This window comes from Moschus berezovskii, chromosome 11 (genome assembly GCF_049115385.1).
Source record: "Moschus berezovskii isolate FMDL1 chromosome 11, NW_MosBer_1.0, whole genome shotgun sequence".
Lineage (NCBI taxonomy): Eukaryota > Metazoa > Chordata > Mammalia > Artiodactyla > Moschidae > Moschus > Moschus berezovskii.
The window spans coordinates 105,038,581-105,063,841 of NC_142470.1; the positions used below are offsets into that span (position 1 = coordinate 105,038,581).

Here is a 25,261-nt window from a genome sequence, read left to right on the forward strand (position 1 = left end):
GGAGAAACTAACTGACATCTTACCAGGATCAACAGGAATGCAAACAGGCTTTACAGGGATGCAGACAAGCCAAACTCTGCTCTCCAAGAGAGAGCGAGCCTGTAAGCCCATATACCACCACACGCTGGGCCCATGAGCTCACCCTAAGGGCTCCTCCCCCAGCAGCAAAGACTCTCTGTAACTGAAATGAGCTGAATATCCCCATGTATTCTTACTCTTACAACTTCAGATGTACTTGGATCTACTACTGTAGGCTGGCAGATGGAAAGAGGAAAGAGGAAATGAATGGTCAGAATTGTTTATTTCTAGAATCCTGGGTTTGTAATAATGGAGGTCCAGCCTTTTTAAGGTTGTCTTTTTCTGAGGATGAGCTGTGAGTCTCTAGATCATAGGTCACTATTTCTTGGCAGCCCAGCCCTGACCTCAAATGCCATTACATTAAACTCACTTCCTCAGGTGGTGGTTAGTGATCTCAGCCAAACTGTTAGCGGTTCTTGTCTATACCTGCAATTCCAGATCCGATGTCTCGCCATCTGCCGGACAGTCTCGTCTCCTCTTTCCCCACCCCCACCCCGCCGTGACCTGCTAGGGTCAGCCCCACCCAGCCACTCCATCTGCTAGACTCCCTCTGACTCTCCTTCCAAGGAGGCTCCAGACCCAGGCACCTGCTGTGCTGCCTTCTCTGCTGTTCTGAACCAACCAGAGACGATTCACCCCTGCAAGTTCCACCTGCAGAATCTCCCTCTCATGCCCCCTTCTTTCCATTCCTCCCTGCTGCCAGTGAGGCCCCAGATCACTCCCCCATACCTGTAGACCAGCTGGCTATGGCACGACCAGACCCCCTGCTTCCCCTGCAGTGCCTTGTGCGCACATGATACAGTATAAACCGCACAGTGAGCAGGACAGGACCCCGGCCCCACGCACTGTCCTGGACTCTCTGCTCTCACACGGCCCACACTCAGCTTGTCTGCATGGAGCCACGTTCATTTCAGCCCCCTCAGCCCCAGCCTGGCAGACTCCCTGAGGGCAGGGGCAGGGGCTCAAGGGTCACTGTGTCATTCACAGCTCCCAGTGCTGTGCTTCATGTGTAGGCAGTGCTAGACAAATGCTTAGAAATCGGAACTGTTGGCCTGAACTTGGAAATAAATTTCCAAGGGAATGAGAGGGTCTATCAGGCAAAATGTGAAACTTGGAAAGAAAGAGAAATGCAGTTTGCTTGCTGGAGACTGCCAGGGAGGGCATCATTCACACAGAAACTCACACCACCAACAAAATCTTAAAGGAGCTCACACCAGCCACCTCCTACACTTAGTTTCATAGCTTATGTAATGTGCTCAATTATCTAAAGAAATCTGGTAAAATTCCTGAGGTGACTGCGTAACATTTCATTTCATATAAAGAGTAAATACATAACACACAACTCAAAAAAGGATATAAAAATACAAACCATTAAAAATAAGTATGGCCAGCAAGGGGGCTGGCTGACAGTTAACATTCTCTAAACTCTGATTAAAGACCACAGGTGTCCAAAAGTAGCAGCCAACTAGAGATGAGAAGCGGGTATGAGGTCTTACCTCTTAAAGAGCAATCAACCTTAGAGGGTCATTGTTCAAAAACAGCCAGCCAGTAGATAACCAACAATTATAAAGGATACGGCAAATAAAGGGTTTCTCTGATGGCTCTGTGATAAAGAGCCAATTCAGGGTACTTGGGTTCGATCCCTGGGTCAGGAAGATCCTCTGGAGGAGGAAATGGCAACCCACTCCACATTCTTGCCTGGAGAATCCCATGGACAGAGGAGCCTGGCGGGCTACAGTCCATGGGGTCATACAAGAGTCGGACATGGCTAAGCGACTATAAACAACATGGCAAATGAAGGCACCACCCAGATGAGTGAGTGTGATGAAAGATACCAACGTGCTGAGAACGCGTGAAAGAAGAGCGGCAGCTATGGGTGCTCAGGCCACTGAGCAGACCTCCCACCGGGACCAGAAGCAGTCTTGGAGCCACTGGGGGCAAGAAGCACCCACCTCGATGATCTCCGTCTGTGCGTGCTTCGTCCAGAATGCCTGGGGCGGGGTGGTCACGCTCACTGCCACAAAGCTATTTGGTTTTCGATCTAGTGACGGAGTATGCAGCTCACTGCAGGCTACAAAATTAAAATAGAATAGAAATAAAATAAATAAAGTAGAAATGGATCTTAAAAATCAGACTTCAGTTAGATCTCTGTTCCAAACACACCCAAAGAAGGTAAAAGAAGTAAAACCCACACAACGGAATGAGATAATCACTCTTGACTGCTGTTACAGGGAGGAGACTTTTTAAATCAGAAATGATCCCTTCCCATTCCTCCCAGCTTCCTGGCCCCAGGACAGCAATGCCATAACTGCCAATGGAAGGCTCTCTTCATCCACGGAATGGATGACACAGGAAACGTCTGAAGTTTGACCTTAATAACTAATTGGAACTAAGCAGCCACAGAGTCTATGAAATCAAGACCCAGCTGCATACGCCTGCATCCAGGGCTGCTGCACTCATAAGCTCACAGTATCCCTGGGCCTGCGTGTGATATATGCTGGAAGCTAATTAAAATTCTATTGCAAAATAAAGTTTTTTCTTTTTAAGAAAATCATTGCTCATTCATTTTCCTTGTAAGACTCATATCAAATGCGAGATTACTAAACATGTGGCTTTTTAGAACTAAAGACACTTCATAGAACCGTTTCAGTTAGAAAATGTATTGCACTAGGCATTTTGAAATAGATTGTAAGACTCAGGTAAGTCAATCATACAAGGGACCCACAAGAAAAATGATCATACTTCTTTGAATCTAACACACTATCTATTGTAAAATGCATTATGAAAGAAAAAAAGGCCCACTGCCATTAACCTATGATATGCCATTAACTATAAGACACTTTCTGATTAGATACTAAAAGATGAGAAAGATATCCACCTTGTGACTGATGAAATACATGGTAAATCAAAGTCCAACACTCATAACAAGAACTGGCTTTTCTGGAGAGGCAATGAACATGCCCCAGAGTGCTGAAAGCCTTTGCTTAATTCCCAGAGTTCTGAAACAATTGTTTTTATTTTAAATTTTTAATTTTCTATAGAATTTTAAAAGTTACTTTCCTTAGTTAATACAAAACGTAGGCTCTATTTCCCATGCTGTATAATACAGCCCTGAGTCCATCTCATACCCAGTATCTGCACCTCTCAATGCCCAGCCCAATATGCCCCTTCCTTGCCCTCTTCACTAGAAACGTCTGTTCTCCATATTTGAGTCTGCTTTTCTATTATATTCACTAGTTTGCTGTATTTTTTAGATTCCATATATAAGTGATATCATACAGTATTTATCTTTCTCTGACTTATTGCACTTAGCATAATGCCCTCCAAGTCTATCCATGTTGCTGCAAAGGACAAACTTTCATCCATTTTTAATGGCTGAGTAATATTCCATCGTTTGTATTTCTGTGTGTGTGTGTACACTCACATCTGTAACATGTGCATATACACACACACCACGTATACGTACACACGCCCCCACGTCTCCATCCATTCAGCTGCTGGTGGGCACTTAGCTTGTTTCAGCATCTTGGCAGCTGAAATAACTGATCTGCACCATTTTTTCACTGCCTTTATGGAGGAGAGGATTTTTAGAGGTCTTTACTCCTGTTCTTGTCATTCTCATTTATATTTCAAATGCTCACTGGTGATTTAAAATTCAGAAACTGATTTTTACTTCTGAAAATTAATTTACTTCTGAAAATTGATCTCTTTGTAATATTTCTCATACATTTTTATGGATTTTCATTACTTATTGGATATAAGTAATGATACAAAGAGCCTAGGTTTTCACTCAGTGAGCTTTCACAATCAAACACACTCACAAAACAAGATGACTTTGTCCATCAGACAGGAAAGTCCCCCCTCCCACTTCCCAGCCAACTCCCCTGCCAGTGCAACCACTTTCTGATTTTTACCATTTCTGTCTGTCCCTGAATTTCTTGAACATAAATGGAATGTTTTTAAGATTCATCTGTACTGTTTATATACTGACAATTCATTCTTTTTAAAAACTGATGAATTATATTCCATTGTATGAATATACCAAAATTTACTTACCAGTCACTGTATGTTAATAGACAGTTGGGTCGTTTGCAGTTTTGAACCGTTATAAATAAAGGTGCTATAAACATTCATATTCACATCTTTTTGTGAATATATTTTCTTTTGCATAGGCACTTAGGAGTGGAACTTCTAGGTTATAGTAGAGAAGAACATGCTTAGCTTTGTAAGAAGCTGACAGGTTTCTAAAGTGGCTGCTGCTGCTGCTAAGTCGCTTCAGTCGTGTCCGACTCTGTGTGACCCCATAGACGGCAGCCAACCAGGCTCCCCCGTCCCTGGGATTCTCCAGGCAAGAACACTGGAGTGGGTTGCCATTTCCTTCTCCAAGTGGCTGCATCACTTTATAATCTCACTGGCAATTTACCAGAGTTCCAGTTGCTCTGAATCCCACCAACATTTGGTGGGGTTAGCCTTTATCTTAGTTGTTCTAAAGAACATGTTTTCATTTGCACTTCTGCGATGACTAATGATGTTAAGCATCTTTTCACCATGTGTTTATTGTTCATTTTTATAACTTTTGTCAAGAGTCTGCTCAAGTCTTGCTCATTTTTAAATTGATTTTTTTTACTGTCAATTTGTAAGCATTTTATCCTAGATCTGTCCTTTGTCAGGTATATGTGAATATTTTTCTCCAGTTTGTGGTTTATTTATTCATTTTCTCAAAGATTTCTAGAGTTTTTTATTTTAGATTTTTAATTTTAGGGACTAGCAGGCAGAAAAATGTCCCTCCCCTCAGAAAGTACCCACATTCTAATCCCAGGAACGTCTGAAAATCTTACAATACAGGCAAAAAGGACTTCATAGATGTAACTAAGGTCATGGAATCTTGACATGGAAAGATCACTGCAGATTATCTAGGTGAACTTAACCTAATCATACAAGCTCCTAAAAGTACAAGAGGAAGATGGAAGGGTGAGTTACAAAGATGTGAATTGAAATAAAAAGACCAGAGAAGTTCCAAGCATGAAAGGCACTCAACCTGCCGTTGCTGGCTGTAGAGAGGAAGGAGCCACAGCCACGGAGCGTGAGCGGCCTTTATAAGCTGAGAACAGGCCTCGACTGGTAGCTAGCGAAGAAATAGGGACCTCAGTCCTCAAACCACAAGGAATTCATTCTGCCAACAACTTGAATGAGTAAGGAACCACCTTCTCCCCTAGAGTCCCCAGGGAGGACTGCGGTCATGCTGATGCTCTGACTTTGGTGTTTATAAGATTAAGTAGAGACCTGGCTGAGCCCTTTGGCTTCTGACCTAAGGGAACTGTAAGACAGTAAATTTGGCTTGTTTTAAGGTCTTATATTGGGGTAACTTGCCACAGCAGCAGTAGACAACTAAAACATATAGTACTTTCTGCCAAGTAATCAATCTCTGCCTAACCCAAAGTTGTGGTTGTGAGTTCTTCAGTTTCTTTTCTTCCAGAAGCTTTAAGGTCTTACTATCTTTTTAAAACACAGTGTGATTTATTTATATTTGGCTGTGCTGGGTCTCTGTTGCCGTGCAGGCTTCTCTCCAGCTGTGGGGAGAGTGGGGGCCCCTCCTCAGTTGCGTGCACGGGCGTCTCATTGAGGGGCTTCCCCTGCTGCAGAGCGGGGGCTCCCCTTGTCTCATTGAGGGGCTCCCCTTGTTGCAGTGAGGGGCTTCCCTTGCTGCAGAGCGGGGGCTCCAGGCGTGCGGGCCTCAACAGCTGCAGCTCCCGGCCTCCAGAGCACAGGCTCAGTAGCTGGGGTGCATGTGCTTAGCTGCTCCGCTGTGAGATCTTCCTAGACAAGGGACTGAACCCATGTCTCCTGCACTGGCAGGGGCATTCTTCACCACTGAGCCACCAGGGAAGCCCCTGTTGTCCTTTTCAATTCTGTTCTACTTCTTCTATGATGTCTGCCTCCATATCAGAGACATGACCGTGCCACTGTTCTCTCTCCTTTAAGCTACACCCCACGGAGACCCTGGTCCAGTCTCTCGGCCTGCCCTTTCATCATGTGAGGCTGGCACACCTGGTCTCCCAAAGCCCAGTGATGGCAGGCAGACTGAGATACAGCAACGGCCCAAGGCTGGAAAGACTGCGGTCAGCTTAAGGGCTGATGGACCAACTGCCACTCTCAGAAAATACCTCCCTACAGGTGACATTCTCTCCTGGCCTTGTCCCTATCCAACCTGTCTAAATCTCACCCAAGGTGTAATCCCTAGCTCAGTTCCATGACTTCCATGAAGCTTCCTCACAGCGGCCCACAGCCATACCTCCTGTTTATCACTTACATAACTCCTCTGGCATATTTCCATAGAAACCATTAATCCCTGATGTGTATGCGGTGTCTTTCCAACCAGAGAATCTGTGGTCCAGTTGAATAAACACTACTGAGGTAAACTGGTACAACACATTTCAGGTGCGTATCACTTGACTCAGCAATTCTATATCCTCTTATTTATCCTAAGGAAAGGGGCAACAAAACATGTGAAAGACCCAGGTACAAGCACCTTCACTGTTTGGTGTTCACGATGGCAAACTGAGAAGACCAAAGTGTCCAGCAACAGGAGACTAGTTAAAATAAACATGGCATGGCTACACAGCAGACCTCTGCAGGCATCTAAAATGATGAGGTGGCAGACCCATGCAGACTAAAATTAAAGGACACCGGTGACATTCTGCTACATGAAAAAACCACATTAAGAACACTAGGATGATAGAACTTCCCCAGGGGTAGTGGTACACGGTTGGGACTTTTCCTTCCAACGCGGGGTCAGGGAGCTAAGATTCCCATATGCCTCATGGCCAAAAAACCACAACGCATAAAACAGAAGGAATTAACAAATTAAATAAAGACTTTCTAAAATGACTTTTAAAAAACACCAGGATGGTAATTCTGTAAATAATTCCATCACCTCCACAACCAGAAATCACTAAAAATTTCCATATAGCACTGTGTAGGTGTAAAAAAATATCTGCAAGGATATATACCAAAATGGTGACTGTGGGCCTCTCTGATAGGGTTTTCTTTCCCGCTAAGAGTTTCTCTAATAAAGGTTTTTAAATGAGTGCTTTCAGTTTTAAACTCTGTTTTTAAGATAAAATATTTGACCATTCAATTATCTGGCTCCTACTCCTCACCTTCTGGTGGGTGGGTGGGTGGGTGTGTGTGTCTGTCTGCGTGTGTATGTGCACCTGTGTGTGTGTGTGTGTGTCCGTGTGTGTGTGTCTCCGTGTGTGTGTGTATGTGTAGTAAAATTCATTTAACATAAAATTCTCCCTCACCTTTTTAAGCTGTTTCTTCCTCCGTCTGTCTAATTAATATGACTATATTATAGCCCTTGACTTGTCAGATTCAGGAATGTCCTGATTTCTAGATCTCTATTATAGGTTGAAGATTTTTATCTCCATTAGACCAACTCATTCTCTCTCTTTAGTCAGATTAACTCAACGTTTTCGTTACATCCATGTCCTACATTATTAGAGCTAAGGAAACACTATTCATTAAAGGACTTCTTTACTTCTCTCCTGTGTTGGGCTCTGTTTCCCAATCCTCCTCTTCCTCGGTTTACCCCCTCTTCTGGATAGTCTTATTTATTTCTGGGTGGGCTGGGTCTTCCTGCTGTGTAGGTTTTTCCTTTGGTTGCAGCGAGCGGGGGCTGCTCTCCCGTTGCGGTGTGTGGGTCTCTCATCTGCAGTGGCTTATCTTATTGTGGAGCACAGGCTCTAGGGCACGCAGGCTTCAGCAGTCGTGATGCACAAGGCTTAGTTACTCCACAACACAGGCGTTCTTCCTGGACCAGCGATCAAACCTGTGTCCCCTGCACTGGCTGGAGGATTCTTAACCACCGGACTACCAGGGAAGCCCTGGTTCTATTGTTTCTAATCTTGTTTTTCTTTCATGTTGTGAGCCTTCCACAAAGGTCCAGCAATCTGTTCTTTCATTTCGCTTTATATCGCCTTTGAGGAATAATGTGTATGTGTAACACATCCACTTTAAGTGTGGCACTCAGGTCTCATCAGCGCACACACGCCTCGACCCACCGCTACTGTCCAGACAGGGAGCATCTCCATCGCCCAAAGGCCTTGCTGCCCTGTCAGTCCTCACCTTACTCCCAAGTGAGCGTTAACCCGTGCTTTCTCACTACAGACTTGTCCTTCTGACTTTCACGAAAATGGAATTACACAACACCCAGTCTCTTGTTATGGCTTCTTTCATTTTTCACAGTGCTTCTGAGATGCACCCAGGGGTGTATCAGGGATTTGGTCCTTTTCTCAGCTGAGCAGCCATCCACTGTATGCACACAACATAGTTAATCTTCCAGCTGATGGACGCTGTTTCTAGTGCTGGTTATTACGAATAAGACTGCGATCCACACACATACACCCGTCCTTGTGAGCACAGGCAAACGTACATTTGGTTCTAAGAAGGTGGTCTCAGGAGACTGCGGGGCATGCTGGCCTGGGGAGGCTCCCCGACAGTAACCGGTAGCCAGCTGCCTGCTTTGGCTGGGTTCCAAAGGCCAGCATTTCTGCATCTCTGTGGAGGAGTGAGTTTACTTTCACCAGAGAGAGCCCCCAGCCTTGAGGAGCAGCCAGGCAGAATCAGGATGGGAATAAGGAGGGTGGGCACGCCTCACTCAGCAGCCTTTCAGGGACGGGACAAGGGGAGGCATACCAGCACCTGTCGGGCCCTGGAGAAGAAGCTCCTGCGGGTGAGCCCACAGTGAGCCATGCTGCCCGAGTCCGGGCACGCCCTCACTGATGTTCAAGAGCGGGGAGCATGTGGGCGTCAGCGCCTCCACTCGTGAGGCAAGGATCTGAGCGCTGGGGAGCGAGACGACCCCAGGGAGGGCGAGCGGCGTGGCGCCAAGCCACGTGTCCTCACCACCCTCCTGGATGGAGCACATGCAGAGCAGACCGGGGGTCCCGAGCCAGGCAGCTCAGGGCCCCTCCCACCCACAGGAGGCTCCCGCAGCCGTGCTGGCAGTGGCAAGGTCTCTGTACAAACTCCTGCCGGTTGTGGTGCTTTTGTTTTGGGTTTTAAGCTACACGTATATTAACACAAAAAAATTAAAAATACACCTACCTAAGCTGAATTCTAAAATGGGCTCATCTGGATCTTGTACATTTCCTGGATAAAAAAGAAATGACAGAAAAAAATCAGCCTTAATCAACTTTTCCCTGCTTTCAGATTTGACGCAAAAAGCCCAATCACCAGGGCGACACAGTATGCATACACCAAACCAGCAAGCTCTCTACATTTTGAACTTACAGTGATGTATTGATATGTCAATTACTCCTCAATAAAATGGGATGTGGGGGGACCCAACATGCTGCCTGAGATGATTTGAGATTCCTAAGAAGTCGCAGATCCTGAGACTAAACCCCCCCCACCCCAGGCCTGCACATCCAAAATGTGAAGGGCTTTTACTGTGGTCTGGGCACCTGTCACACAGAAACTGTGGACACTCCTGCATCACCTACTGGCCAGTGAGCCCTGGGGGTGCCCACGCAACCTGGGAAACCCCGGTGGGCAGGTTCCAGGGGATGCAAGTCCCAGGAAGAGGGCTGACTTTCCCTATTCCAGTTCAGACAGGGGGTTGCCAGGCCCAGCTCCCGCTAGCACTGCCACAGTGAGGGCCCACAGGCAGCCTGCTGAGGCTCACCTGCCAGAGAGAGGCCCAGCATGTCGCCTGCCACGTCAATGGTGGAAGCCCGCTGCATCGCACGGGCCCTGGCGCCATGGCGAGGGCTGTGCTCTCTTGCTGTCATGATGTCATTGGTGAGGATGACTTCCCGTTCCTGGGTCTGACCACGCCTGAGTCCCCAGAAGCCCCGTCACCTCGCCCTCGTCCCCTAAGGCGGCAGCTGTCCTGAGAAACAGGAGCAAACACTGGTTTAAACAAACACAAAGACTCAAAATACGGGGATGGGATGGTGACAGAGAGACATGTGGCCTCACGAAGAGGGCACGTGACCTACACGGGCAAGGTTCGCTGAAGCCAGGGTCCCTGGCAGGTGAGGAGGGGAGAGTCTGACGATCCAGGTCCTGTCTAATCACCTCCTCTGCTCTCACCCACAGGACTCCATAAAGAGATCACAGTCTCTTCCACAGAGATGTACCACATTAAATGATGGCTCAAACATAATCATAAACTATGGCTGGGGTTGGCTTTATTATGATTTCCCACTGACGAATCTCAGAGGAGCTTTAAAATGATAAATCAGCTCATTTAGGATAAGAGGTGTGGGAAGAGAGAGGTCTGCCGCCCACTGGCCAAAACAGTACAGCAGAACATGGGGACCAAAGGCATGTCTCCAGCCTTGTTCTCTGCTCCTCAGAGCTACAGGAATGTCACGTGCATCACTCAGGCTTTCTTTCCCATAAAGCATGACAATTTGCGCCTCAGTGGGCAGTGCTGTACTGAGGGGACGGCGGTCTCTGGGCAAAGAGCCACCACAGGCTGAGCTGCCCACATGTTCTGGCCAGCACAGAGCTCACACTCTGCTCTAAGAAGTGGCGTACTCAGCGAGGAATGAGTTTCAAATTCTTCCAACCCTTTATGCTGCCATTCCTGCTATCTCTAGAAGGAACCAACCTTTAGAAGTTCAAATAATTAGACCAGGCAATAAAGCTGGTTTACAATATCCCCTTAGAGAGTGGAAGGAGACAGCGGAGGAGTAAGTTGGGGAGACCACCTGCCTCCCCACAAATACATCAATAACTCATCAAAATATGGACCAGCTCCTACAGAGCAACCTCTAAACGATAGAGGAAGACTCCAGGCCTCAAAAAAGAAATCAAAGCAAAATTGTAAAGCAATCATCAATTAAAAATAAATAATTTTTTAAAAATCCCCTCAAAGGTCCCCATATATCCAGATACCCCGTCTTCTCAAAGGGTGTCAACACCTTTGCATCTGAAGGGCCTGAGTTCCCGCTGTTGGGTTAATTCACCCGGCAACTTACTGGACATGTTTGTCCTTGGGCCAGTAGAGACACGTGGCATCTCTTCACAGAAGCACATCCAAATCCATCATCTAAAAGTAGAAAAGTATAAACTTAACAAGCTGAGCAGACATGAAGTTCTCAGGAATGCTTATTATAATGTGTATGTTACTATCTTCATGCCTAAAAATGGGGGGAAGCCAAGCACTACTACACGCTCCTTTGTGCTCCACACACCAATCTAAACTTTTACCTCAAAAACAGATGTTTTGCTCAAAGCCCCAAAGAGTGAGAAACAGTTAGTTAGTGCTCATTCCTATCCCCCTTCCTGTGGTGATCAGGGGAAGGGGGTCGCCAGCCCTGGAGGGCCTGCTGGGGACCTGGGATGTGGCTCAGGGAAAGGAGATAAGAGGCTGAGCCCCAGGCTTCCGCTACAGACGTCAGGCTCTGGGAGAAGCTGGGCACCTCAGAGGCTCTGCTTTTTGGTGACTAAGATGAGGGGGGCTGTGCCCACCTCTCAGGGTGGCAGTAAGAAACTGCAAGGACGGGAGTGGGCACCAAAAACCACACGCGGTAGCCCAGCGCTGCTGCCCAGCCCTGCGAGCCTCCCCCAGAGCACAGCACTAGGGCTCCAGCACAGCGCGGCACTGCAGGCTGCTGGGCGGACCTCAGCGGTCAGCGTGAACATCTGAAGCTGCAAACCCTCTCCCCTGCAGGCTGAGCTTCTCTCTCTCCCACGGGGCACCCAGGGGCCTTGGGCCTGGGCATGTCAGAGAAGGGCAATGGCCCTGCTGGGGACACCCCAGAGAGGTCACCAAGGGGGAGACCAAACAGTGCGCCGACATCAAAAGGCATCAAGTCAAAACTGTGCTATGACAGTGGGACAGACAGAAAGGTCCTGCAGTACTGAGACCTGTGTTTACAGCAACGCCCACACGAAGCAACGAAACCACTTAAGACGCAAGTGGCCAAAGGTACGACTTCAGGAAAGCGGGGCGCTCGCAGAAAAGTGACCGAACTCAGACACAGCAATGGAAGAATGCTAAGCGCACCTAGAATTATCCAAAGTAGGCTCCTTAAAGAGGTACTGCTTGTTCTTCTAATGAGAATATGCTTGGCTTGCTGACTTAGGGGAAACTTGACAGAGTTCTCCTGTACTACTGTTAACATTCTGGAAAGGTCTGAATACTCTAGAAAGCAATCTGACACTATTTATCAAAGTCTGTAAACAATACAAAATTCTCACCAAGGGTCCAGAGATGCCTATCATTTGTAATGATAAACACAGGAAGCAATCTAAATGCCCAGCTACAGGTGAGTGCATCTCGGAACATCCATAAGACACACTACTATCTGGCTGCTGAAATGATTACAATAAAGGCAACATCCACACAAAGAGTTCTCCAACCTCACTGGTCATCAGGAAAATATTAACTGTAACCATGAGACACCTCTGTGCACCCACCAGAACAGCTAAACTGGAACAGTCCGGCAGTACCAAGTGCTGACAAGGATGTGCAATAAATGGGGCCCTGACACACTGCTGGTGGAGTGTAAGATGGCACAGCCGTACGGGAAGCCCGCGGTGTCTACCCACACTTAACACATATAACTCAGAGTGCAACCAGTCACAGAAATGCACACTCAGGTTCCCCAAAGAGTATGTGAAGAACACTTAAAGCAGTAACATCTATAATACTCAAAAACTAGAGGGACTTCCCCGGTGGTGCACTGGTTGCCATTGCAGAGGATGTGGGTTCGAGCCCCGGTCCGGGAAGATCCCACATGCCTCGGGGCAACTAAGCCTGCACACCACAGAGCACAGAATCCGCGTGACACAATGAAGATCCCACGTGTCACAGCTGAGACCGGACACAAACAAATTAATTAAAAGTAAAGAATATGGATGTTTCTATATTCAAAAAAAGAAAAGAAACAATCCACGTGTCCATCAACAGCAGAACAGACCAAACAACACAGACGACTCTTAGGAACAGCGTCAAGGGGGAAAAGGCAGACCCACGAGAGCACGTTTGGGGCAATGCCATCTCTCTGAAGTTCAAGCACTGGGCGGGCGAGCGTGTGGTGGGAGAAGTCAGGACGGTGGTATTGGTATCTCTGAGGGGCAGAACTGGCTGGGGAGGGCGAGAGAGGCTGGTGGGGGGTGGGATGCCCTCTGGAGTGTTCTCTCTCCTGCTGTAGGGGATGGTTCTTTAGGTGGATTTACTGTGGGAAAAATTCACTGAGCGGTTTGTGAATGGTCTTTACACCCAATAAAAAGGCTGATCCTTTTAATGACTGTAATAAAAACAACACAGCGTGAAAAAGTGTTTATGTCAGCTCTGCACCTTGTGTGTTTTTAATGTGATGTTCTACCTGTGCTCTGGCTAAAGACATTTAAAAAGAAGGGCCCAGAGGGACAGAGCCAGTCAGGGACCACATCATAATGATGGCCACGTCTGGGGGTGTGCCAGAAGCATTTTCTTTCTCAGCTTACTGCCATCCTCCTGAATCACTGAGCACTGCACCCCGCACTGGCCAGAGGCAGAGGTGGCACCCAGAAATCCCCTTACTCCACCCCGCTGCCTGCGCAGCGCGTTAGCTGCATCATCCCCTTCATCGTCGGGACAGGGGAGACAGGCCACAGAAGAGAGGACAACACCCATACCCCGACGTCCTGCCGCCCCACGAAGGCTCCTCAACCACCCCGGCCCTGCGCTTTGCCGGGTGCCCACCCCCGCACCCTCCCGCCCCATCCCCTGGAGCGTGGCAGATACCAGAGGCCCTGTGAGACTCTGGGGATAGCTTAAAGAGGAACATCTCTAGGCTAATTTTACAGAGTGAACAGATCAGAGAAGCTTTTAGGTCAAAAGGATCTCAGAAGCCGCTTCATGGTTTGCAGGGGGGCATCTAATTAATACCAGCAATTTAAGTCATCAAGACCCAGAACACGAAGCTAATCTTCACAGCTGAACTCGACTTCCCTCATTAGTCTCATTAATTTAAGGTAATTCACCTAGGATTCTGATATTCCCAAGGTCCCTGGTTTTCCTCCTAGCCCCATTTGAAGACCAGTGCTCATTAGCAAGAAAAATGACATTTAAAGAGGACAGCGAGGGCAGGGGAATTGTTTAGAAGGACATGAATTTTTAGGAAAGAAGCAAGAACTCCTGAAACTAAATGCCTCGGCTCCTCACTCTGTGAAGAGACGTGTAACCTCCTCCATCCAACGTCCCTTCCACTGCCGGGGGCAGGGAGACATGGCCAAGGACGGGGAGGACCCACGGCTCTCACAGCTTTGTCCTGGAGGAGCTGGTCTCGGGGAAGGCCTCCCCGTGCCCCCTACCATAGAACAAGGCCTGGGAAGGGTCTGGAGGCCACTCTGGCTCAGGAACCTCTACTGAGCAGGAGCTGAGGGGGAGGACAGCCCCACAGGCATCTGTCAGAACACTGGGTGCAGGGGGAGGGTCCTCTCAAAATCATCTTAAAAATGTAGGAGTTGCACGGATGCAGTCATCCAGGCAGGGCAACTTCCTCAAGGTCACATGGAGGGTAAAGGATGAATGACCAGCCTCAACCCAAAGAAGCCCTGAGACCACCTGGGGCCACTCCCTCTCCCATCCCAGCCCTCTGCACCCTATCGCCAGCACCACAGGCAGCAAACCTTCCTGGCGCTGTGCTCTCCAAGAGGGAAGGTCACGAGTCAGCACAGCCCCTGAGGAGGAGGCTGGCTCAGGTACCAGCTAGAGGAAGCACTCTCTCTCATATCCCCATCCAGGATGGCCAGTCACTGATGGATGAAACGCCAAACAGCTCACAGGCAGGAAAATCACTGCTTATAACCCAAGAAGGGTCAGCTGCCCCTTCCACATGAAGCCTCCCCTGCAGCCAACAGCCTGTCCGCAGCACAGCAGGACCCTGCGGGCCCCTCCCAGGTGAAAGTCCTTCCCGTGTCCCCTGTCTCTTGGTTGTAGGAAGAGAGGCTTCATTCAGCTTCCGTGAACTTCCCTGAGTCCCAAAGGACAGATTCCAAAGTTGCTCATCAGAGAGGGGATATAAAAAACAGGGCAGAGCAGTCAAGAAACAACAGTGCAGCCTTGGGGCAGGGTCCTGATCCCCTTCAAGGAATATCTATAACAAAATGATTGCGTTCTTCTGTAGGAACTAGGGCCCCCACCCAAGGGGAGGACTTCAGGCTGAGCACCAGATTCCTGGAGCACTGCCCCAATATCTCACCATCAGCCAATCAGAAAAGTCTGCACACAGTGGAAGATAATGAATGACCTCCTCCCCACCCGCTCAATAATTCTCGCTTTAAAAATGATCACAGTCAAGCAGAATCTTTGTAGTTAGGGCTTCCATTGTAGCTCAGCTGGTAGAGAATCCGCCTGCAGTGCGGGAGACCTGGGTTTGATCCCTGGGTTGGGAAGATTCCCTGGAGAAGGGAAAGGCTACCCACTCCAGAATTCTGGCCTGGAGAATTCTGTGTATAGTCCATGGACTATCTGTATAGTCCATTAGGTCACAAAGAGTCGGACATGTCTGAGCGACTTTCACTTCACTTTCACTACGAACATGAGTTTGCCATCTCCCCCAGGGTTCCAGCCTGCTAAATAAAGCAGCCTTTCCACTCCTACTAGCACTTGTCTCTCAAGTGTTGGCTTTCGGGCGTTAAGTAGGTGAACCTGGTGACGCCTCCTCACAGAGGCTCCCTAATCCACCAGCCAGTCTGCACATCAGGATGATCCACTTCCTGTGTGATGGTGGGATGACCAGCCGGGCACCTGTGTCCGGTGAAGGCCAGACCACAAGTCCTTGCTTCCTCCATATCCTCCTGGGTGCGGAGTTCAAGCCTAAACACAGAACAGGGGTCTAACAAGCACCCACTGCGTAAGAAAACATCAAGGCCCATGACAGACTGCCCCTACCCAGCAGGTCCCTCCAGCCCCTTCGCAGGGGCAGAGAAAGCCGGGGACCCGTGCAGAAGGGACACGCACCAGCGCTGATGCAGAGGGTGAAGTGGTCATGGGATCCTCACCTCCCTGGACTCCTGGCTGCACAGGGGCCTGGTGGGCAGTTCTACACCCAGGAAAGGCGCAGTCACTAGATGGAAGGAAATGAGGTCCCCGTGACTGCGAGCCCTCCCCCCTTCCCACCCTGAGCCTCACTTGAGTAAGAACCCTTAACACACAGGCAGTCTCCTGCACTGCAGGCAGTTTCTTTACCTTCTGAGCCACCTGGGAAGCAAAGCCAAATATGCCTCCTTCCCACAAAAGGCCAGGAATGCTGCCTGAGGCCAAGGCTCAGGGAGTAACTGGGCAGGTAAGGCAGGAGGGCTCAGGGACAGGGACCAGAGCGGAAGGCTCTAAGCAGGCACACAGGCAAGCCTGAGGCTCGGCTCCCTGTGCTCTTGCCTCGACTCCAGCCCCAGACACTCTGGTCCACAGGGCCCTCAACACCGGCCCTTCCAGGACCTAGAAGCTTGGGCCAACAAGCAGAGGCCCAGAGCTGGGCCGTGCGCCTAGGCACCAGCTAGCTTACTGCTGCTTCAGACCCCTGCTCCTGTGAGAGTGACAGAGCTTCTCCCAGCCTCAGTTTTACCAATTCCTATAAAGCAGGAATAACAGCACTGTGGGATGCCCCGAGGAGCAGCACCTATGTAAAGAAACCCGTGACAGCCCACAGAGACCCAGAGCCTCCACATGACACGTGCATTCCTCCCCCAGGTGTTCCCTAATCTTCCACATGTCCGGTCTGCCCTGCACTCGCCCTGGGGCCTCTATGAGCCAAAAAGGCCTTCCCTCCAGCTGAGTCTCAACTCCCCAGCCTCCCTGGGTTCTCCAGCCACAACTCTGCCCCCATGTCCATGACACTCTGCTGTGCTTCAGCAAACAATATCACACAAATCCAGGCCTGACAGCTGCTGTTGGGAAGGAACTGGTGAATGGAGGTCCGTTCTTGGAGGTGACGGGGCTTGGCGGGGAGGCCAGGCTCTGCTGTCAGACCTGGTCAGCCACTGGGAGCCATGGCACCTCCACGAGCCACCTTCCTGTAAGATGAGGATATGACTGCTAGTGGGAGGAATCCATGCCCCTCTCCCCCATCAGAGGGGAGTGTGGAAGGAGACCTCACCCCAGCCCTTCGACCAGACAGCCTTGGATCCTACTCTCCAGGGGTGGCCCCATGGTCCCTTTGTGCTGGAGAGAGCCTGTAGGGAGGCCGCCTCCTCCTCCTCCTCCTCCTCCTTCGGAGCAAGGACCCGGATCTCTCCTACTTTCTGCTCCAGCCCCTGTGCGGAGCAGGGAAACGCGGAGGGGATGGGCTCAGGCTTTGACTGGGACCCTAAGAACAAGGCCGAGCACATGAGTGAGTTTCAAAACAGCAGTCTGGGGCTGCTGGTGCTTAAACGCTGGAAAGTGACGTGTCTCGGAAAGGCACGCACAGGGAAACAAGAAATGTGCTGCAGTCGGTGTATATTCCCACCTGCAGACACAAAGAAGCCGACCCAGGGCCCCATGGGGCCTGCGCTCACTCGGCAGGGTACAGTCCACCTGTCCTCTCCTGCGTCTGCCCATCTCCCCAGGGCCTGCTCGCTATCGGTGACGTTGAACAGACAGTGTGGCAGTAAGTTCACCCTGTTTAATTAACTAACCTGCCTCATTAGTTCAATGAATATGGCGGCTGACAGGATTCAGTGACTTAACCTAGATTCAAATGCGCATCTCTGAACTCCAGTGGGAAGAGTGAGGCTCTGGGTGGGCCGTGGATATTCCTCTAAATCAGGGGTCCCCAACCTCAGGGGTCTGAGGCCCGATGGTCTGCGGTGGAGCTGATGTAATAACAACAGAAATAAAGTGCACAGTAAATGGAGCACACTTGAATCATCCCAGAACCGTCCCCCACCCGACACGGTTCCATGGAAAAAGTGTCTTCCATGGCCCCGGTCCCTGGTGCCAAACAGGCTAGTGCCTGCCACTCTAAAGGACTGGGTGTGTCGGGGTGTGCGTGGGGGTGTGAGGGAGTGCCCTGAGCAGGACAAGCCCAGGCCCTTCCCATCACTGCTCCCCACCCCGCATCGCCCAGCCCCTCAATCCTCCCACCCCAGTCAGCACGGCTCCATCCTTCCAGCAGCTCCAGCCAAGACACAGATCAGTGTGGGAACCTGGCCGCCTCTTCCTCTCATGCCTACACCCCACCATCAGTGACTCGTGCCAGCAGCACCCTCCCCAGGGGTCCAGACGTCAACCCGCCTCAGCATGTGGGCCCCTCGGCCCTGGCTTGACAGCCGCCTGCAGCCCCTTCTGTCCCCACGAGCGCTGTGGCCCCTCCCACCCTCTGGCTGTGGCCTGTGGCCTCCTGGCTCTAGACGTCCTGGTCTGCTGTCCTCTGTGAGGCCGCTCTTTCCTGGGCAACAGGGCAGCTCCCTCGCCTCCTGTGAGTCCTTCCTAAAAACCAGCTCCTGCAGGGAGCCTCGGGGACAGCCCGCTTTAAAAGTGCAGCTCAGCCCCAGTGACTCGCCTGCAAACCACGAACCTCCAAGGGACTTTCTGCAGGAACTTATCTGAAACAGAGTCGCTGTGAATAAAGGGCTGACAAGCGCTCATGCTGAGCACCGCAGGCCTGGGTGCTCACATCCAGATGGGAGAGGAGACACAGTTTCACAACAAGCGCATGGCACGTGGGGCATCGCGTCAGCAACAACTCAGGGGCCAGGTCTCGGGGACCCAGAGAAGAAGAGGAGGCGCCCTCAGAAAACGCGAGTGGAGGGCAACCTGAGGGCCACGCGGGCGGGACATCTCCCAAGACCTTCGCGGGCTGGTTCCCCCAGTTCCAGCAGGGGCACCCCGGGCACTGAACCAGGGATGAACTGACCTCGTGTCCTTCACGCCACTCCCCTCACCCCCACGCCCCAGGCTCCAACTGCCGCCCGATTTTACATGAGCTCCCCAGGACACTGCGGACAAAGACAGCACGGCTCCGAGCACACAGGCCACCTGAGAGCCGCCGTCAGTGCTGGGGACTCTCCCAGAAGGTCCCAACTGCAACCAGCCTCACGGCCTGCTCCTGTCATCTGGGCCACTCGAAGCCCTCACGTAATTAAATGAAAGTCTGTCTCTGTGCTGGCCTCTCAGCAAGACCACAGAAATCCCCAAATACATGTGTTTAGGATGGAAGAAACCATCCAGCATTTATTGATTCCCACTGTCCATGAAGACAAGAGTCTCCCAGGGGACCAGAGAGGGGCGGACCAGGGCTTCCCTGGGACCCAGGGCTCAGCTTGTCTGCAGCCAATGAAGGAAGGTGTCATCACAGACCCAAGGCCCCACCCCCAGGCACTCAGTCAAAGCTGGTTTCTAGAAGCAGCCGGCAGGGAACTCTGGCTCCCAGCGCTGGACTGGATATGTGCCCTGTTCTCTGCCTGAGATGCTTTCTCTTCTCTCTTTCCACCCGAACCCAAGGCTGCAGGGCCCAGCCTATGCCTGTCTCTGCCTCCCCCCGCCCAGAACTGGCCACCTGGTGGCTGGGCCTGACTCCCTCCAGCCACCAGGGCAGAAGGGACCCCCGACCCTGCTCCTGTGCCCTTCCCTTGTGGGAGAGGTCTGTGCTCTCAGTGAAGAGAGCAGCCAACGTGGCTGTGGCCGCAGCTGCTCAAGGCTCCTCGGGGCCAGAGTGCACAGAGCGGGTGCCCTCCCAGGGCGGTGGCTCACACCCCAGCTGCAGCAGCGCCCTCTGCTCGCTGACCCAGCTTTCCCTCCCCCAGTCTCAGAAAACCACACTTGACAGACAGGACCTTGTGCTGCAAGTTGGAGAATCCGATGCCAGTGGGTTTAAGCAGAAAAGGTGCGTCTTCATAAAGGTTCTGGGCTGACTTACAAAACCTGGGCAGGAAAATGGCCGAGCCGGCCGGTGGAGCCCACGTCGGCAGCATGGACAACTCTGCTCGGCTCTCTCCTCCCCCACCTCGCCCCTGCGCAGGCTCCCCCGCTGCCGACAACCCTGTGCATGTGGTGCGCTGACAGTCCCCACCTGTGTTTGTTGACTTACTCTTTAATCGGAGGGTAACTGCTTTACAATACTGTGTGGGTGTCTGCCGTACATCCACTTGAATCAGCCACAGGTATACACACGTCCCCCCTCCCTCTGACAGCCCCCACTGTCAGCTCTCCGGCTGGAGCCACCAAAGAGGTCAAATGCAAGGATCCTTCCCGAGCCCCCACCCCAGCTCTCTGCCAGGGAAGGTGACCAGAAGGCCTCACTGGGGGCACGTGTCCCCTGGCTGGAGGGTCAGACTGTAGCAAAACTGCTGCCCTGACACCTGAGCCTGCGGGGAGAGCGAGGCTGGACCAAATGGTCTCGAGTCACAGCCGAACAGAGAGACCCTACAGCAAGTGCTTCTTAACCTTCAAAGAGAAAAGTCAAAGCACTCACAGGGTTCGTTGTCTTTCACATTATTTTAAATGGATAACATAAATAGGAATTAGGTATAATCGCTTTTCTTAGAACTCTTAAACAAAAGCTAAAAGGGATCTACAAATTAACGACAAACAGAACGCCAACACAAATGAACTCAAGTGTACCTTAATTTAACGTGACAGGTGGGGCTGCTATACAGAAGCCATCACACAGACATGACCTTAAGTGACTCTGGAAGGACTATCCTGCCATACCTTCCACCCCGTCCTTCCCTGGCCTGAGGCCTGGAATGCCTGCAATGGCTACTGAGATTTTCCCAGCAGCTGGCTGGTCGCAGTAATGGCAGCCCGCAGCCACGGTTCCCCAAGAGGAAGCTGTCGAGCTGGGCAGAGGGTGGGGATGGGGTCACACTCCCTGGACTGTGAGTGGGGACCCAGGGATGGCAGAGCACCCCAATGTATTGTTTGAAATCAAGAGAGCTGCAGAGAAAAGTGAAACACACGGCTTGGGGGCTTCTGTGTAAGAACGGGTGCCCAGCAGGACCCTCGGGGCCCCAAAGTGGGCGCAAGCACTGTGGCCATGGGATGGGGCAGCCAACTGTCTGTCCCACGCGTCACCCCAAGTTAGGCCCTCCCTAGACTTGGTATCTGCTGCCTGATTCTCACAAAAGGACAAGCTTCTCGTAACATTTTCAACACGTGCGAGGAGTTCAAGAGAGGAGACGACCATGATCCGCCAGCCCAGAGTGCACACCCGCAACGGCTGCTCACCCGCCTCACCTGGTCTCCAGGGAAAGAAAACCTGCCCAGGTGACCATGCTCGCTGTCTGGCAGCGTATGACAGGCAGGACGCAGGCTCACGGGGCCAGAGGGCTTGTCCAAGGTCATGAGCTACAGAGGGAAGTCAAGACCAGAAGAGGGGTCTTTCGAGCCCAGCCTCTCTCCCAAGGCAACACAGAGCAGCAGGACCAGTGCTGTAAGGGACACACACTAGCAAACAGCATGGGCTGGCCCACGTGCAGACAGCCTCGGTCTTTACGCTCTCTCACAAGGCATCACTCTCATTCTGCAAGGCTTATCTGGAACATCACTTTCTGTACTCCATCCCTTTTCAGGACCTCCTTTGAAGAAAATGCTTCAGATTCAAGACACACTAAACAGAATTTCCTCTCTGTCACCAGCCACATTCCTTACAAGTGCCGTCTCTGGTTAATCAGTCCTGAGCCCGTGTCCGGCTTTCGGTCAGCACCACGGACACGAGCAATGAGACAGGTCTTCTTAGAGAAGGCGAGAGAGAACTCTGCGATGAGAACAGTGTCTTTTATTCGGCAGAGGGGGGCATAATTTAATGTTTGCACTCCTTTTCCTAAGCTGAGATTAAGCTTCTTGACAAAAATAGGTTATTTTTGTCAAAATATTTCAAAATAAATTACTTTAAAAAACACAAAGTGAGCAGGATGAACAGACAAAACTAGCCAACAATACTGATACTGAAATTTAAAGTATACATATATGTGTGTGTGTGTGTACATATACACACGTATATATACATAAAACGTTACACATTTCTCACGGTGGAGACAGGGTCTGAATACCATAAAGTCATGTTCTATTTCACTGGGAAAGTAGGATGAAACATGCACTGACCCCGAAGTCAGCAAGTCATCACTCCGGACCTACATTTGGTGCTGACACATTAACATGATGAGCAGGGGCTCCTCTGCTCTTTGCGTGACCACTGTGGTTTCCTGCTCTGTACTGCCTCCAACAGCTTTGATTCGTTCGCTATAGAATGTCCCGGTTTAGTCAGTGAAGAATGTGCCAAGGAGCTTGGGGAAACAGTCACCGGGCTGTGCCCAGCTCACACTGGTGGTACACACTCCACACTTCAAGAATAATACACATTCCTCCCCTCTTTACAAAACGCCCACAACGTCCTTCAAGTTTTTCCAAGGAACGTGAACCAGCGTGCCACTCGGGCAGTGGCCTGACACATGAAAGCAGCAGACCCAACATGGAGACACACAGGTCTTGACCAACATTAACCCACCCAGGGATACTACTGTCCCAAAGACCCGCCTGTATTTTTCACAAACCTAATGCCAAGTGCACTCCCAGCAGAGAAGCTAGATGCTCCCATCAGGTCCGACCCAACAGAGCTGCACCTGCTGGCGAGTGAGCAAGCAGAAAGCCAGGCTTTGGTTCCAGTCACTAGAAAGCAAGTTGTTAGTGCAGGACTTCAACTTCCCGAACTCCATTCTAGTGGCACTTTGGGAAAACAGAGGCGATCAGAAGGACTCAGGCTCTCCCCAGGTTCTGGAGTTTGTGTGCTGGCCTCAGACCACACGGCGCTGCTGATCAGCCGCATGCATGCGCAGTCCGCCGCTGCCGGCTCCTGCTGGGCCCCGCACTCCAGCACCTTCTGCAGGATGCTGCGTGGGCCTGACGAGGCATGGCAGGTCCACGCCACTGTCACCCGCGTTACCTTCTGACGACCACAGCCAAAGCGGGCCTGACCTTAACTGGGAAGTTCCATGTGCTTCAGATGACATGAGCAGGGCGGGTTCAGTTCATTGCTTATTTTTTCAGTTTATTTTTAAAATCACTAGGAGAGTTTGTTTTCTAAGCCAGAAGCGTCAAAGTTGGCCTTCTATTCATGAGAGAATATAAAACTTTCTGAGCAGGAACATTATTCCATAAAGGGCTAGAAATGCGAAACATCATCACAGATCAATGAAATGCCGGGAAGACAGTTATTTCGGGAACAAGGCAGTGAGCCAGGAGACTGGGATGGCCGGTCAGCCCCAGGCCTTCCAGTGGGCAGCACCCAACCAGGCCGAGCTCACCTTCTGCGCCAACAAACCCAAATTGGAGGGAGATGTCCCGGGCTACACGCTGTGGAACTCCCTGCAGGGCGCTCATCCTGCGAGCTTTACCACGTGTGGGTCTGGTGGGGGGTGTATCGGCTGCTCCTCCAGCTGCTACCATGGACACTACTGGGGGGAGAACACAGAGCAAACCCCGATAGGACTTCAGGGCCCCGGGTTCACACTGAGAATACAGGGCAGGCTCCTCTGCGACAGCTGACCTCTCCAGCTTCAGCTGCTCGGCTGTTGCTCGGCTGTGGTGTGATGCAACTGAGACAGGACTCACTGTGTGGGTGACAGGCAGGCAGGAGGGCACGGCCCACAGCAGAGTCCTTTCCTGACCACACTTCACCCAGGCAGCTGGGCCAGGAGGAGGTGGCTTGGCCAACAGAGAGGTCAGCAGCCCCCCCACACCAGGGCTGCCCTCCCAGAGCTGAGGGGGAGACTGGCCTGGGGGAGAGGTCCCATGGCTCCCCCACCAACTGTGTTTCCCTTCACAGGCCGCCCCTCAAAGATGGCCTGGATCCCCCATCCTGACTAGGGCAAAGAGGAGCCTCACTGAGGCCTTCCCGGGGCCTCTCCCATGGCAGTCTGGCCATGGCTCTGAGTGCAAAGCCAACAGTGGCAGGGATGATGAGAACTCAAGAAGGTGATTTAGAAAGAGAGCTGAGGGCAGTGACCGGAGCCCCAGTTGTTTCTCAGGGTGGCGCTCAAAGTTGCCCCAACCAAGTGCAGATTGGGGGAGCCCCAGCAGGCAGGTCAGGCGCCATCCACACCCAGTTCATGCTCAGCAGCACACCGGCCAGCCGTGCCACCACACCCCAACCTCCAGTGATGAGCAGGCCGACAGGGGCAGACCAGGGCCGGGGCAGACGGCAGCTCTGTCCTCCACTGGCAGGCCTGGCCCGGCGGCCCTCAACCGCCTCCGTCAGCACCCCTCCCACACACACACGCCGAGCGATCCTGGAGCCCGCAGCCTGGAGCAGCAGCTGTTGGTTTCTGTGTCCGACAGGCACTCTGAGGGACACCAGGCGCGTCAGTGCCCCTGCCTACAAGCACTCAGCGATGAAACAGAGGAGTGAGGCATTCAGACAACACCGAGACAAAAGGAAATGCAGGCCCTGGGCTGCGGGCGTGGTGAGAAGGGACACGGTCCAGACGCAGCGCGGACAGCGCTGACTGCAAAGGCCCAGACTCGCTCAGAGACTGTCACTCCAGGGGGACAGGGAAGCCTTGTGCTGCCAGGAACGGACCGCACGGGCTGCGGGGCCAGGACGGGGTCAGTGCTAGGGAGTCCCTGACACCAGGCCCCAGCGCTGGGATCCAGACTGCAGGCGATGCAGAGCTCTCCTGCATACTTCTGAGCTCTCATCTTGGGCTTCTGAAAACAAACCCTTTGCTCCCTCAGTACAAACCATCTCAGGCCTCGTAAGGCTGGGCCAAGGTGGGGACCAACACATCAAGGACAGCTCTCTGATCCAGCAGGTCTTCAGGGGATCCAAAGGCCATTTTGTCATCAGGACAACGAGAGTCAGGACAGGCTCCCCAGCTCTGAGGGAAGCGCGATTCAATTCTGCAAATACAAAGCGAAACCCAACAAGACAACAACCACAAAAGGAACTAAAACCACTTGGTAACTGAAGAGGCCAAGCAATTTCTGGTCTATTAGCAAATACCTCACACTAGAGCCATTTTCGCTTTTGAGAGCCCCGCTCCACAACCTCACCCTAGGCCAAGAGGGATGTGACCCCTCAAGGAAGTTACCAGAACCATCTTTCCTTTCTTTCACTGTCCCCTTGTTCCAGAAAGACCCCTCGGGTGGTTGTGCTTTTTGTTTAGAAAAAGAATGCTAACAAGAATAGCTGTGTAAAAATAAGAAAACAGTCCGATAGAACGTTCAGGATTATTTCTTTCTCTCTGAAATTCACAGTGA

The 25,261-nt window shown here is 51.3% G+C and overlaps 1 protein-coding gene across 12 annotated transcripts in view; it reads right to left on the reverse strand.

The window, feature by feature from the left end:
- Positions 1-25,261, reverse strand: part of INPP4A (inositol polyphosphate-4-phosphatase type I A) — a 139,969-nt gene that overhangs the window by 62,326 nt on the left and 52,382 nt on the right. For 10 of the 12 annotated variants that reach the window (XM_055400546.2, XM_088841656.1, XM_055400551.2 and 7 more), the window contains exons 2-5: positions 11,070-11,140; positions 9,767-9,973; positions 9,187-9,231; positions 2,031-2,149 (exon numbers count right to left, since the gene is read on the reverse strand). In XM_055400546.2, coding sequence (XP_055256521.1) covers positions 2,031-2,149; positions 9,187-9,231; positions 9,767-9,872 — 270 coding nt within the window. In that variant the 5' untranslated portion in view covers positions 9,873-9,973; positions 11,070-11,140. The remainder of the gene's footprint in view (positions 1-2,030; positions 2,150-9,186; positions 9,232-9,766; positions 9,974-11,069; positions 11,141-25,261) is intronic. The other 2 variants (XM_055400547.2, XM_088841657.1) reach the window with 2 other exon arrangements.